At 46.7% G+C, this 16,411-nt stretch overlaps 1 protein-coding gene across 4 annotated transcripts in view; it reads right to left on the reverse strand.

The window, feature by feature from the left end:
- PTPRG (protein tyrosine phosphatase receptor type G) overlaps nucleotides 1–16,411 on the reverse strand; it is a 705,739-nt gene that overhangs the window by 97,662 nt on the left and 591,666 nt on the right. For all 4 annotated transcript variants that reach the window (XM_081072430.1, XM_081072431.1, XM_081072429.1 and 1 more), the window contains exons 9-10: nucleotides 7,003–7,187; nucleotides 3,844–3,952 (exon numbers count right to left, since the gene is read on the reverse strand). In XM_081072430.1, the coding sequence (XP_080928556.1) occupies nucleotides 3,844–3,952; nucleotides 7,003–7,187 (294 nt within the window). The remainder of the gene's footprint in view (nucleotides 1–3,843; nucleotides 3,953–7,002; nucleotides 7,188–16,411) is intronic.

Consider the following 16,411-nt stretch of genomic DNA (forward strand, 5'->3'; position numbering starts at 1 on the left):
AAAAAATCATAATATTTGGCAAGACCAAGCTCACCTTCCTGCAGGACAACATTTGGCTGGGGCTTAATGTTTGTTACCCCCTTTCAGTGGGCACGTGATCTCAATTGCCTACCGACAGGCCTCCCCTCGTTTGTACATGTTCTCTGCCTGGCCTCAGGGGAACCCGAATTTGGAACCCCTGACCTAACCATGGATTCATTTTGCATAGCTGGAAACTGAAATGTGCAGACAGACAAATGTGGAGAACAGACCCATCTAGAAATCAATAACAACCAGATCAAATGAGGCAGCCTAGGAAGCCAACAGCTCTTGCCTGGGACTAAAAACAATCTCCTACCATCATTTAGTTGCTCTGGGATTAAAATTGCACTGCTTCAGACAGGTATATGCACCTCCCTTTGTTAAGGCAGGAAAAAAGGTTCCCTCCCAGGAGACCTGCTTTACCTGCCCTTTATAAAAGGCTCTAATTAAGACCAACACACGAAACAGCCACTCCCATCAGCATGCCTGTTGTCATTAATCTTGAACAATTTTCAGCAGGGTCAGTTCTGGCTGTGGTGACTAGGAAGTTTCTACAGGAACTTTCAGGTCAGGAGTGCTTAACCTGGGTCAGTGGGCCGAATGGAATTCAGGGACAGGGAAAAAATGACACCGCACTGTCTGTCACTAAACTCTCACTGAGATGTAACCCTTCCATCCACCATGAACACAAGTAACAATCTCAGCTGCATTAATAGGCCCTGGGACTTTGTCTCTGATGGAAAACAGTTCTTTTCATACTGCCTTACAGTTGTAGCTATTTTGGAATATCATTTCTGTTCATCATTACTCAGAAATCACAGTAGCTAACAGACCCACCGCTTGTCATTTAATACTTTAATAAAAAAGCACACATATTACTACATTCCAAATTTATTTGTTTAAAATATTTTGACAACTGTATCTGAACATAACTAGTTTCCTGTCCTATGTATTTCACTGTTTTTTACTTTAAACCATTTTGATAGAGGATCCGTCAGCTTTACCACGCTGCCTAATGTGGCTGTTGCTGAAAGAAAAAGCTCAAAAACTGCCATTTTCCTTGATTGTTAAGAGTTGCAAAAAGGCTTTGAACACTTAGTAATGAATATTTTTATCCCTCTGTGGGAGACTGGGGGATGTGGGTAAAATTTACTCTTTGGAGGTGGTCCATTGCTGTGTATAAATGACTGGGCTTTGGAATAAGAAATCCAAACTCTGCTTAGTAGCCATGTGATTTTTCACAAGTTATTCAAGTGCCCCGAAGAGCATTTGCCCATCTGTTAAGATAACACCTATATTACAAACTGCCACGAGGTCAGACGCAATAACTTATGGGCAAATGCTCAGTAACTGTGATCCATCCTATAGATTCTGGTTGCTGTTATCACTATCATTATATTTAGCGCAGTAAGGTAAATGCAACATATTTATTGCTGTGTTACAGAGAACGTAAACATTGGTATATTTACAATGATAAGGTGAATATTCCATGTGACTTGCTCATGCTCCCAAACCAGACGTAAACTTTATCACTGGGAAACCTAATTGTTCCCTATAAGACTTCTGTGAAATTCTGTAAGCTTTTCTCCTTTCCCTTTTTACAACGTAAGGCCAATAGTGGGTCCATTTTGTACACTGGCTTCTACTGCTCATAAACTCCTACTTGGCTCACCAGACAGGTATGATAGCTTACCTCGAATGAGATTTAGTTTTTACACTGCCCACTGGATGCTGCAGGGCAGATGCTAAAGCCACTGCAGGGAGGCCTGAAGGGCCCACACCCCTTTGTCAACACCTGGGGAGAAAGGCCGACATACTCAAGAGCAAACTCATGTCCACCCCGAGCAAAGAAAGTCTGTGGACAAAGGAAACACCAGCCATTTTCAACAAGTCACTGTGATCAGACATGTTAAATAGGCCGTGCTTAGAATTTATGGCGGACAAGGCCTTTTTGAATTATATTACATTACAAACATTTAATTTTTCAAAGTCCATGCAGAAACCAGCAAGCTCAGGGAGCCTATTAATCAGGAAAGGCAGTTCTGCAGATTCCAGGCTCTTGGAGCACATGGGAGGCCTAATCATGATTTATGTGGCCTAAGTTCCAGGGCCCCGGCCTCAGCAAGCACCTACTCTGGCCTCCTGTTCTCTCTACCCTGGGCCATTGCAGACCTGGCCTCGACCACAGTCCCTCCTCAATCCAGGCAAAGGGGCCAATACATTCAGGGCACAGGTAGTAGACACCCGAGCAGTGATTTATTTGTGAAAAAGATACAGTCATGCTAATTTCAATTCGTTTAAAAGGAAGGATGAGATAATGTGAACATTAGCAAAGAACATTTAAAATGCAAAATTGTAAAGCCAGAAGGGATCCCTGGAGGCTGGAGGGCTTTTTACTCTGGGTTCATCATTTATTAGTTTTTATATCAAACCTAATAGTAAGGGGCTATTTATAGTCGGTACCAGACACTATGTGAATTATTTCACATGCACCACCCCATGTCATTCTATAAGGTCCCTGTGAGGTCGCTACTGTTAGTATGACCACATTTTGGACTGTGAAAGTGCAGCTTAGAAAGGTTAATAAACATTCTCAGAGCTGCAGAGATACTAAGTGCAACCAGGACTCAAACTTGGGACCCTACCCCCACCCCAAATTCCAGGGCCCCATCTCTAACCCAGGACTTCTCAGTCTTTAATGGGCATGCCAATCACCTGGGCCATCTGGTTGAAACTCAGATTCCTGGGCCCTGCCCTCAGAGATTCTGAGGCAATTGATCTGGGAGGGGCCCATGAATGTGCATTTCTCACAGGCTTCCGGACGATGCTTCTGCTGCTGGTCCAAGGCCTACAGTGCCCTGAAACTGTATGCACGATTTTGGCATTTTCTAGGGAACAGCTTTCATCAGATACATGACTCAAAAAGGCTAGAAACCACTGGCCTGATATGTCGGTTTCTCTGAAACTGATGACCCATCAGGGAGGACCGGACTGGCATAGTGAAGCCCGAGGCCCTGGTCTCACCCTCCATGCTGGACTGCACACGTCACAAAACCAAGTGTACAACTATGGCCCGCAGGCTGGCGGCCCAGTTTTGCAAATAAAGTTTTGTTGGAACTAGGACTAGGGTCAGGCTAGAGCAAGTAGAACAGAGGAGATCCTGTCTTTATTTAGAATTCTGATATTTTGTTTATGATTTTTTAAAACTGATTTTGCTTCTAAAAACATTCCATTAAAATATTACTTAACTCAATTACTGAGGTTTTTTTTGATGCCTCTTTAATTTTTGCACCAAGACAAATGCCTCTCTCGCCTCACTAGTCCTGGCCCTAGAACTTTTCTACTAGACCCCAAATCAGGAGGAACATATATCTATTTCTCAAGAAGTTCAAGGATACCGTGAACAGGGGGCTGCCTGTATGGCTTGCCAGCTGGGGGGGGGGGAGTGAATGGTATCTATCTGGGCTCTAGTTCTGGAATCATCTAGAAATACAAGAGGACATTCCACAACACAGCTAGGAGGTGATTTTGTGATCGGACTCGGCATTAGACAAATACTTGGTTCTCCACCGATGGAAAATAACAATAACAATGATAAAATCAACACTTTGTTCTTCTTTTCCTCTTCGGGCCTATGAAAACCCCAACCTAAAAGACAGGCCTAAATTCCTGAGGCTTTTCAGGTGTGATTTAAAACCCCACACTGATTCTTAGACCAGGCTTGTTTTCTTTTGTTCAAGCATCGTGACAAGAAAAGGACAACGCCTGAAGGAGGGGGCTCAGGGGCACTCCAGGGCGGACGAGAAGGAAAAAGCGCCTCACCTTGAAAGAGCATCGTCTGACTGAAGTCGCTGCGCATGTCGTTCCGACACACAGCCTGGACACGAAACAGGTAAAGGCTATCGGGTGAGACATGGCTAATGGTAGCTTTCTGTAGGTGGAGAAAGAAAGGCCAGTGAGTTGGTCTGAGGGCCTGTACACACTTACCCTCTAAAGCCAAACCTAGAGGAATGCTCTGTATTACTTTAGATTTCTAGGTGTCACATCACAGCCTGACAGACAGGATACTTCCACACTGACCAAAGGCTTGCTTTGAAAGGAGAGAGCGGCCAGAAAGAACCTTGCTTAGGAATCTGTTCTCAACACTGAAATGTGCAGTATATAAGACATAACAATCAGTCTTGACTCGAAGTTTTTACTATGGCTTGGGCTGTATCTTCAACCCCTTCTATACTCACAGGGTTTGGACTTCTTTCATAGCTACTGTACCTTATAAACTGTAATTATTTACCCTAGATGGCCTCTAGAATTATCAAGTGCACTGTATTTCCAGAGCCAGGCAGAGTTTATAATATCAGCAACAAAATCTCTGCATGTCAGATTCTTCGCAGTTTAAAGGTCTCATTGTATCGAGACCATGGATATTATGGGGCACGATGCAGGAAGGGCATCTGGCTAGAGGTCAGACGACGTGAGATCTAGCCTTGTCACCCCATTCATCAGCTGTGATGCTGAGCCCATTGCTGGATGTCTTTGTCCTCTGCTACCTTCAACAGTAAGGTGGGGAGAGGAACAGCTATCTCACAGGGTTCTTGGGAAAGCTAGGTAGCAAAGCCCAGGCAAAGTTTGTTCATCGGTAGTCCACACAATGCAACAGGAAGAACGCCTCTGGTCTAACACAGGGGCTGGCAAGCTCCAGCTCCCAGGCCAACTCCTCCCCCTGTCTGTTTTTATAAATAAAGTTTTATTGGCACACAGCCAGGCCCATTCATTTACATGTTGTCTACGGCAGCGTTCACCCTACTATGGTAGGGCTGAATTGTTGCCACAGAGGACTCATGTCCCATAAAGCCTAAAATCTTTACTATCTGGTCCTTTCTAGAAAACATTTGCCAGTCCCCAGTCATCTGACACCTGACAAATCCAGGTCCCTATTCCTCAAAGCTTTATTCCAAGAGCCTTTAAAAATGAGAAAACAGCAACTACCTAAGAAAGCAGACAACGTTTGCTTTGTGAAGACTCAAGCAACAAAAGCAACTGATTTCAAAGACTTCTCTAATGGATGAAATGTCTTGTCATAGAAATGTGTATTCTGGGCCAAGTATAAAAAGCAGCTCTGGGAGCTTAACCGCTGAGTGGGTTTTCCCAATGCAGCTATTGAAAACCTCTGACCAGGCATTAAAATGTTATTGTGGCCACACCTGCTACCATTGCCTAGAAAACTGCTTCCTGGAGAGAGCAGTAGGTTGGGGTCACATTATTTCACTTAAAGCCTCATTTATCTCTTTTGGAGGACGTAGTAGTAACATCTGCCCTACAGGTTTGCAGGGAGGATGTGGACAAGGCATGCAAATTGGAAAATTCTGCACCAACGTAAATTATTACTTTTCGGTTCTGGGCTGCAATGTTAAGAGAACAGCTTTGTTGCCACTAAGTCAGCGGCTTGACTTCTTGAGGAATTAAGAAAATTAATTTTGTGTGTCCCAAAGAAACTACCCACCCCCAGAAATTCTTATTAAAAAGAACTTGCTGTCAAAGCAGGTTTTTCTCTACATCTCTCTCTTTCTCTGAGACTAATTTATGCCTCATTCTCTATACCTCTGACCCCATCTTCTGTTCAGAGCAAAATCTTCCCTGAATCTATGCAGGGATTTATTAGAATTCACTCCAATCCCCTATCTATTCATCTTTGCATGTTTAATTATTTTCCACTTAGAACAAGAAACCGCCTAAGCACCTACATAGTTTCTGCTGATTAATGCAAGCCATCTTTACTTCAGAAAGAGAAAAATCCCTTACGGACTCCCAGTAGTGACAACAGAAAGGTTAAAATACATCATAACCTTGGGTTATTTCAATAGATTCCTCTCTGATTTCACGAAGCTCATCACTCCCTAATATGACCCAGATAACAATGTCTAGTGGGGAAATTGAAAATATAAATGGAAATGAAGTAAAAGAATCTTCATCTAAAGAAATATGAAAAGTATTCTGTAACTGATTGAATGGGCTCCGAGGACTCTGTATTGGGAGAAAAAAACAAAGTGATAACAGTCATTAAGAATCCCACTCAGTGCGATTGCACTTTTCACGGGCATATACAATTATGGATTTCATTATTCTAAAGCCTTCCTTTGATTACATATAAAAGCAAGGGCTTTCAAACCCAAATGTGTCACATTGAGTTTCTACACAAGGACGGAAAGGCTAGTGCTTGTTGGAGGGTTTGCTTTTCCAGGGGAAGAAGATGGCTTCTACAAACATCTGTTCTGAAGGGCTTCATTGGGTGTTGGCCACTAAATATTTATGCAAATTTTAAGATGAGATGTGGACTTGGGCATGTACAGCTCAAAGTGAGGTCAGATATTGACAGTGTCTGAGAGTCTGAGAACAGCGGTTACAAACTACGTGGCCACAGGATCCAGCAGGTAGGCAAGGGTGAGGCAGATGGAATGTGACAAGGGAGTGGTGGGGACTGTGGACAGCTGCCTGGTGGTGGTGACGACAGCAGGAAGGAAGATGGGGAGGAGGATTCACTGTGATCATGAGAGCCAGTACTTATATATAGTGCGGGACACGTGTCAGAGCTGTGGTACATTCACGCAACATTTACTATTTCTAACGACCCTATCAGATGAAAAGGGCTCAACAGAAGCTTTCTGTTTTTGTAACCACGAAAGAAAAAGGAGTCACTTTTGATGGGCCTAATTATTAATTATAAAGAAATTAACTAGCTTCTCCTGTGGCACTGGCCGGTTGAACACGTGAGGGGGGGATGGCGCCCCAGCAGACACTGGCCACAGCTCACAGTGGTAGCGACAGGCCGCAGCAGAGCCCGTGGCAGTGCCAGCCCTCAGGAGGCAGCGCGAGGCTGGGGTGACACAGATAAAGCCACCTGCGGTGCCAGGCAGAGACGCGGAAGGACCCTTCTCACAACCGCAAGGACAGCAGCGGCCCTGACTGGGAACAGAAAGGTTTTACCAGGTCTTTGTCGCTGTCCTTTGTGAACGTCTTCTCCTTTTCGTCCTCGTTCTTTGTCCAGCTGTAGGAGATCATGTAGTTCATGATGGGGGGGTGGTAGATGGTCTCAGGCTGGCTCCAGGACACTTGCAGTGCTGTCTGGTTCAGAGGCTGCACCTTCATATGGATGGGCGGAGAGCTGCAAACTGAAGACACAAACGGCCACGCTCAGGGGGCCTGCGGCCCAACATACCACTCACTCCCCTGCCCTGCTTGCTGAAGGAGGCTAACCTGGAAAAGATGGCACAGCAGTAGAGGAGGCACCATATTCCCTTCACCCAAATACGCGTACTATGAGCATTGTACCGCATCTGTTCTCCCCTCTCTGTCTTTCTACACACACGTGCGCGTGCGCCGTTTCCCTGCTAAATCATCATAAGCAAGTTGTGGAAATCCTGACACATCACTCCTGAATACCCTGGCCTGCATCTCCTAAGAAGAAGGACATTCTCCTATATGATTGCAATAGGCTGAAGGCTTTGCTCTCCCACCCCCCAGATTTTTATGTGGAAACCTAATCCCGAATGTCATGGTTCAGATCATGAGGATGGAGCCCTCGTGAACAGGATTAGTGCCCTTGAAAGAGAGACTCCACAGAGCTCCCTGGCTCCTTCTGCCACATGAGGACAGACAGGAGGTGGCCTCAGGAACCAGGAAGTGGGCTCACCAGACGGTGAATCTGCCAGTGCCCTTATCTTGGACTTCCCAGCCTCCAGGACTGTGAAAAATAAATTCCTGTTGTTTATAAGCCACCCAGTCTACGGTAGTTTGTTATAGCAGCCTGAGCTAAGACAATAACCCTAATACCGTTACCACACCTAAGAAAATAAACATTAATTCAATAACTCTATCTGATACACAGTCCAGAATCAAATTTCCCCAACTGTCTCTGACGGATTGTTTATAGCTGTTTTCCCCCTTATCGCTTGCGTTTGGTTGCATTTAGTTGTAATAAATCCTTTTTCAACCTCGAATAAGCATCTGGCCTTTCTTTCTTGATGAAGCTTTTCTAGAAGCCAGTCTATTTGACCTGTGGGGTATCCCAACAAACTACAATTGTGGATAAAATTTTATTGTGAATAAAGCAGAGGATAAACAAATAAAATCTAAAATGAGACTTTAAATACGTTTACAGCACAGGCACATACACAAAAAAAGGGATGCCTCTCTCTGGAGCAGAAGGACCGTGGATAATTATCCTGCTGGGGGGCACAAGGAAAAGTCAGGCTGACCCTCTTTTTATTTATTCCATGTGGCTGGCAGCTTTGAAGTAGGCATGGCAGTTAAGCCCCTATAAAAGGGTTGAGAATATCACATCGGCCTTTAAAGCGACATTTTAGCCTCCAAACGTGCTCTTTCTCAGTGGCTGTGGTTCCTGCCTCCATGGGGCTTAGAGTTTGAAGCAGCATTTCTCCGCCTCACTACTACTGACTTCGTGGGCCAGACTAGTCTTTGCTCTTGGGGGGCTGTCTCGTGTGTTGCAGGTGTTCAGCAGCGTCCCTGGCCTTCATCCACTGCATGTCAGTAGCACACCTCCCTCCAGATTATAACAACCAATAATGTCCCCAGTTAATGCCAAATGTCCCACGGTGGGGGGCAATCATCCCCGGTTAAGAACTACTGGTCTAAATGGGGAGCTGGGGATTCACCAAAGAGTCACATACGTGGCACTGGCATTACACCCTGGATGGGACAGAGGGAGGGGAGGACAGGTATGAGACAGTTCCCAAGCACATCACAGGAGGCTTTGACTCAGGCTATGGGGCCCGGGGAAGACTCTGTGAGGAAGGCACACCTGAGAGCTGAGTGGCGATTAACTGGGTGGGCGTCAGGGGAAGAAGGAGAGGGCAGGCCAAAGAACCACAGGACGGGGGATAGCTGCAGCGGGAGGAAATAGTTATTAGCCCAGATGAACGTTCTGGCCTTTATCGTAAGAGCACTCAGAAGCCACTGGGAAGATCTGAAGCAGAGCACGACACATGGAGGGTGTGCTTTACAAAGACCCCTGGTGCTTCAGTTGAGCACAGAAGAACCTGGAGGACCAGGAGTGGAGGAGGGCGCCCGGGAGGAGGTGCTGCCGATGGCCAGTTGCCTATAGACCAGGGGGAGAGTGCAGAAAGGCAGGTTCTCGAGGGAGTAGCCAGAGGTGAAACCCAGAGGCCTGGTGATGTGCTGTCCAAAGAGGGGCCTGAGGGAGGGAGAGGCAGTGAGGACGACACTCAGGTTTTGAGCGCAGAAGGTGAGCACCACTGGAGGAGATGCGCCACAGGACCCTGGTTGGTTTGGTGTCTCCCAGGAGCCCTCCATGGCCAGACTCCCCCAGAGCCCCAAGCGCGAGGCAGCCCGAGGCAGCCCCGGAGAGCAGGATGGCCTCCCTGCTTTAAGGAGCAGACAGCTGGAGAAAAGAGGAGATTGGTTTTGACAGGGAGGCATCCTTTTGCTCTTCAACTGCCAAATCACGATGCAGTCGGAGAGATTCGCTTTGTGCGACTCAGACAGGAAGGAAGGGATAAATTAATGAAGCATTCCCACTGCCCTGAAGAACCCCGGGAGGCATCTCGCTGCTTGCCGCACACATGCCACCAGAGCAAGGACATCAAACAAAGAGTCTGCAGGGAGATGTGGGGGGTGAAATGACAGAGTGTGCACACTAGGTGATGCTAACATACCGTGTTATTAATAAGACGCCCAACTTAACTGGCTTCCAGTTTCTCAAGACAGGAAGGGGGCAAGTCAGGAAAGATCGACACCCCCATCTTTCCAAATGCCAATAACGAACCAAAGAGGTTTATATATTGGGAAGCTTCCATCCCTCACAATGATGACCATGTCAGATTTCCTGACTTCTACATATTTTCTCACCTCCTACCAGATTCTTATTTATCTCCCTTATTCTAAAGCCATCGCTTCCCTGCTCCAATTAGTGGTGAGCTGTATGGATGTTTCTGTGAGCTGGAGGCATGTATCTCTAACAGTTACATCATAACCACATAAATAATTCTTATCACCCACACACGGAAGCAGCCATTCTTCTTATTTATTCTTTGCAATTAAAATAGCTGGATTTTTCTTTGCGGATTAAGATGATTCATGTTAATGTTTTGTTTTTTTTTAAAAAAAAGAAACCCAAGTAATACAAAAAAAGAAGTTAAAGAAATCACCCCAAATTCCAGTACCCAGAGATAACTATTGTTTACTTTCTGGGGAGTTGACATCCAGATAGCTCTTCCTACACACGTAAAAGCACATACGTACAATTTGATGTAAATGGGATGGATAGGATGGAGGCATTACGGCACTGTAACTGAGTGTTTTATTTTTGCTGTTGTTTTACTCAATAATGGAAATATACTCATGGAAATATTCCCTTGTCAAATAATGGAGCTTGGCATCACTGTTTTGAATGACAATAGAGAATCCCACTCTCAATGTCCTGGAAAATACTGAGATAAGCTCACATAGAAGTCAGGTCTGGCCTCCCTCTAAGAGGACCACCTACCAGGACAGGAATTCAGTAACCAAGGTGTCCCCAAAGAACCACTCTTGTCCCACACTACACATCAGAGCTGCAGCCAGGGATCTGCAGACTAAGGAGCCAGGCCCAGGCCTGTGAGGCATCCGGGCCTGTGGGATGAGCAGACAGAAGAGAAATTTCTCTTCTCTTCTTCATCTCCCTCCTGCTTGAGAGGGAGGGGCTGTCTGGGCCAGATTTGGAGAAGGCATCTGCAGAGTACGAGGAGGACCTACAGGGGATGGCAAACTTTTTCAGTGAAAGGGCAGGTAGTTAATATTTTCTGTTTTGAGGGCCAGCCAGTCTCTGTCACAAATACACAACTCTGCCTCGAAGCACAGGAGCAGCCTAGGTGATGTAAGCAGACGACTGTGGCTGTACTCCAGGAAAACTCCTCCTGGACACGACCTGTCAATTTCATAGGCTATTCATGTGTTATTAAATATTCCACTGCTTCTGAGGTTTTTCAACTGTTTAAAATATAAAACACCGTTCCCAGCTTGTGGATGTACAAAAAGTGGTGGTGGGTGAGTTTGCTGGTCCCAGGCCTAGAAGACAAAGGGGAGGTGAACCGTTATCTGAAACATGTTCACCGACTGCACTGGTATTCTTCGCACTGAATTCTGCCCTTACGACAACCTAAGAGGCCCACCCCTCCACAGAGCTGAGATCCTTCCTCGCATGTAGTGCCATGTGGAATTACATCACTGATTTCACTGACTATCTCTAATACATGATCTCACTCCCCCACTAGAAATGTCAGCTCCATGAGGTTGGTACCTTTTCTGTCTTGTTTGATACATTTTCCTTGGTGCTAAAACAGAACCTGGCGCACACAGGGCTCACAATAAATATTGGCTGAAGGGCATGCTGGTTGCATGGAATAAATTCCTTCTTTATCCTGGTCCACAGGTCCTGTATGACGTGACCCCCTTCCAAGTCTCCAACGTCACGGCTTCCCACTCTGCTCCTCGCTTCCTTGTCTCTGGCAGCCCCCACGCTAGCCTGCAGGAAGCCGACTTCAGCATCACGATGCCCCCCCTGGGGTTTCTGTTCCCAGAGCTGCTGTGCCCCCCAGCCCCAAGAGCCAATCACATCGCCAGTCCATGCCTGTCCCTCTGACTGAGCTGCAAGACCTCCAGGGCAGGACCAGGCCTCGAATTTCACTGATGAAATGAGAGAAGGCATTTTGCTCTTTAGTCAGGACCCCTGATAAAACGCCCATCTACAAAATCGGTGCCACACAATCCATTCCTGGGCTCACCTTCAGGAGCCGCAAGGTCGTGTGAGGCACCTGTCCTCAGCCTTTAACTCACACCTTCACTAAGGGGATATCTGCTAATCAGAAAAAGCACTTGGTCTACGCAGGTGACAAAATTCCCAGCATGCTCGGCAGTGGGAGAGGTGAGATGAGCACATGCCCTTCCAGGAACATGAAAATAAGCGGACGGCACACTATGCCTTGGGCTTCTAAGTTCTGCCTGCTTTTTCAGGGATGGAAACCCTCCTTTCAAATATAGCCTCCCCCCAAATTCCAAATATAAAACAGGCAAAAGCAGCGCTATGGGATTTTACAGGAACAGTTTGGGAAAGCTCGTATAAACAAGGGGGGGCTTTGGAGCCGGACCTACATAGACCCTTGTGTTCTTTCTTAGCTGTAAAACGGGTGGCTAGTACCCAGCAACGGTCTCCTCACACAGTGGGCTGAGAATTACAGAGAACACTGTGGCTAAACCTCAATCAGTAGGCACGAGGCCATGGCACACACAGGGACAGGTGGTTGGGCCCATGTGGTGTTTTACAATTCGGTGCAGTTTACATGTAAAGCTGGATTTTTAAATTGCATCCACACATGGCAGTGGCTATGCAGAGCAGCTCAGACTGGGTATGTGTGCTCAGATTTGCCTCAGTCCCCACCACTCCCCATTGCCTCTACCCAGCTCTCTTCACCCACAGCTGCCGGTCCTCACGGCCAGGGGAGTCGTCCACTGGTCTACACGGGCACCGGGAACCCTGCCACAGGACACTGCCAACGCCCAACACCCACTGCAAACCGCACCTACTGCGGAGTCTGCCAGTCATCCTGACGCATCCTTTTGCACAAAATGGAAACCTTTTAACCACGTGGGAAGCACCACACCCAGTTCTCTAAACAAATGTCCCTGTGAGGTACTCCTGACATCAGCCTTCCCCTTCTTGGGGCCTGATTACATTCCCTCTGGTGTCTAGTTGCTTTCTCTTGGATGAGGTTCATGCCAGCCCTGAGAATTTCTGCCTTTATTCGGAACCACCTTTAATTATGATCCCAGACTTGGTTAAATAGTGAAGAGACTTCTAGCAGAGCACCTAAGGTCCTCTGACTCTATTTCAATGTCAAGGATATTTTCTCAGCGGTTCCACAAGTAAATGGTAGAATCCCCCACCCCTACCACACTCCTCTTCATTGTGAACACTCAACTAATGTGATCCGTCCTGTGGGAAGTCGGTGTAACTTCCAAGTGCCTGAAACTATTTGGAGTTGAAGTTCCTCCCTGCCCTGCGCCTGTCCCCTACGAGTTTCACACGTGAGGCAACAGGCCCATTATTGGTCAGGAGGCAGGGAAGGTACTGCTTTGGTGCCAGTGCACCAATTCACAATGCTTGTCAACAGAAATGGAACTGCTGCCCACGGAGGGTGGGGGTGGGGTGTGACATCATATACCACACACGGTGGTGGTGGTGGTGCAGGAGGGACCAGCCTGGCCTAAGCCAGCTGAGGGGGAGTGGGTGCCTCCTGCCAGCAACTAGCGGGGCAGGGAGAGAGAGCAGGAGCCCGGCCTTCTCTTACAACAGAAGGAACAATTCACGTGGAATGGAGCCATGAGCCTTGCCTCAGACAGCTTAAACACCTGACATTTCTTTATCGCTGCAGCTCAGCTCAAGAACCCTTGAATATGGAGTCCTTTAGGGAAAATTTCCAAAGAAATGGCCTCGGGGAAGGATTTCTCCTTTTGAAGGGCTGTATTGAAGAGGTTTAAGTAAACACAAAATCCCCCAAAGAAGACTACGTAAGACTTCAAACCTGGGATTTTGGCACTCAGAGGTGTCACCTCCCCCTCCCCGCCTAAGAGCTCATGAAAGGGAAACTGCACAGAAAAGGTGCCAGAACCAGGAAGATCAAAGCAGGACCCCACTCCAGCATTCTGGGGATTTACAACATCCCAGGAGTATCTAGTTAGAGCTGCCAGCTGCCCAGGGCATGCCGCGGACCAGGCTTCCTGTGTTCCTCTCAGATGATTCACGCAGGCAGAATAAAACCCAAGAGGCAGGTTCGATACCTCTCCCCATTAAAGATGGGTGAGGATCCTGGGGTCCAGAGAGACCAAATCACTGGGCAGTGCTGTGGACACAGACTGGGAGGAGGGTTTAGAACTGGAACCCAGTCTGTGATATTCCACCAGAGGGATGGGCCGGTCAGGCGTGTGCTACCCACATACACCTTCCGCATCTGGTTTCCTATCGCAAGATGGTAATTAGGATGTCAGGAGGGTTAGTCAAAGTGCTTCAAGGTGAAAACTGTCCCTCGCAGGCGCTATGCGTCACTACTGCGGCCTTAGGTCTGTGGCTTCTTTGGCAGCTTAACAATCCTTTGTGCAAAAAGCTTCTTTCCCACTCCCTCTGTCTGCCTTCCCTATCTTCTGTTCTCAAGTGTCACGTGACAGTGTGGGGGGTCTGACAATTTCTAGAGCAGTCTTCAACTCCTTCAAGAACCTCTAAAGCTGGACACAGCCCAATCACCATTCTCCCCCATCAGAAGGGCAAACTAAGTTCCTGGTCCCTCACGCCACCATGGGGATGCCAGAGCCACCCCCAAGGCCTTCACTTTGGGCCATTCTGTGCTGACGTAGCAAAAACAAGTCCCATCTGACGAGCCTCGATCTGGGCTCGGTTAGCACATTTCACAAATCTGTCATCCAAACCTCACTGTCATTCTGTGGGGCTGCTGGTGCCTTCCAATTTTACACACTGAGCTCCAAGAGAGTCATTCATTCACTTATTCACTCTCGAGTCAGACTACTTCAGTTCTGGACGTACCAGCTGTGTGCTTTTGGATAAATGCACGAAATGCACAAGCACAAGCCGACTGGTGTATAGGAAGTGTGCGATAAGGAGTAAGTAGCTTTTGTTAAATATTTATTGAGTACCTGCTCTATGTCAGGACCCTAACTAGGAACTAGCGATAAAGGTGAACACAAATTGATATGGTTCTTGACCTCCTGGAGGCTATGGCCAGAGGCAGAAACACACCAACCACTTATATCAGTTCTCTGTACGTATAATCTAGCTTTTTTTTTTTTTTAAGATTCCACATAGAAATCATACAGTATGCCTTTCTCTGTCTGACTTAGCATAATGGTCTCAAGGTCCATCCACGTTGCAAAGAGCAAGACTTCAATCTTTTTTATGGCTGAACAATCTTCCATTGTATATATAACACAATTTCATTATCCATTCACCCACTGATGGACATGTAGGTTGTCTCTATAACTTGCCTATTGTAAATAATGCTGCAATGAACATGGGGGCGCATATATCTTTATGAGTTAGTGTTTTTGTTTCCTTCAGATACATACCCAGAAGTGGGATTTGTGGATCATGTGGTAGTTCTACTGTTATTTTTTTGAGGAAACTCCATACTGTTTTCCACAGTGGCTGCACCAATTTACATTCCAATCAACAGGGCACCAGGGTTCCCATTTCTCCACATCCTCGCCAACACTTGTTATTTCTTGTTTTTTTGATAACAGCCATCCTAACAGGTTGGAGGTGGTATCTCATTATGGTTTTGATTTGTGTTCTCCTGACGGTGAACTGATGTTGAGCATCTTTTCATGGACCCGTTGGCCATCTGAATGTCTTCTCTTATTCTAATATTTGGTCTCTGTCCCCAGTCCCTGACACAGAGCTCCTAAATCTCTGGTAAATTCCTAAGTGATAAGAGTGCTAAGGAGCATCTTTTGTTCTATGGAGTTGACTGTGTTTGGGGTCCTGGATGGCTTCTGGAAGGCGGCTGGTTGCTGGAAAGACCAAGATATGATTAGAAGCTTGGAGTTTTCAGCCACTGCCCCCTTTCCCAGAGAGGCAAGAGGGGTTGGAAATGGGAGTTAATAATTGATCATGCCTATGTGACGAAGCGTCCATAAAAATCCCAAAAGTATGGGGTACAGAAAGCTTTCCATCTGGCTGTTCACTTATCTTCTTCTTTTTCACATCCTTTAACAAACTGGTAATCGTTAAGTATTTCCCTGAGTTCCATGAGTGACTCTAACAAGTTAACTGAACCCAAGGAGGGCGATGTGGGAATCTCTGATTTGTAGCCAATTCAGACAGAAGTTGTGGGTAACCTGGGGACCTGCTACTTGCAATCGGCATCTGATGTAGGATGGGAGAAGCCTTGTGGGACTGAGCGCTTAACCTGTGGGATCTGAAACTACCTCCAGGTACATAGCATCAGAACTGAGTTAATTGTAGGGCACCCATCTGGTGCTGCAGAGAATTGCTTGGTGGGGGAAAACCCATACATATTTTGTGACCAGAAGTATCAGAAAGTAAGTGTTCGACATGAAAGGAGAAAGACACAGGAGTTGGACAGCTGTGTTTTTCCCTACTCAGGAGGGAGAACTGTAACGAATAGACCTGTGGAGTTTTTCTACGCTACCCCATGGCATCCCTTCTATTCCCTGAACAAGCCTGGTGTGCAATCCCATTTCTCGGCCAACAACTGAGTACTAGATGCTCTGTGTAGCAATTACCATGGAAAGCAGCAAGTTGGAAAACTTCCTTATCCGTGAGCTTTCTCTGTTGTGCATGTAACAGAGC

Source organism: Rhinolophus hipposideros (genome assembly GCF_964194185.1).
Source record: "Rhinolophus hipposideros genome assembly, chromosome: 14".
Taxonomy (NCBI): Eukaryota; Metazoa; Chordata; class Mammalia; order Chiroptera; family Rhinolophidae; genus Rhinolophus; species Rhinolophus hipposideros.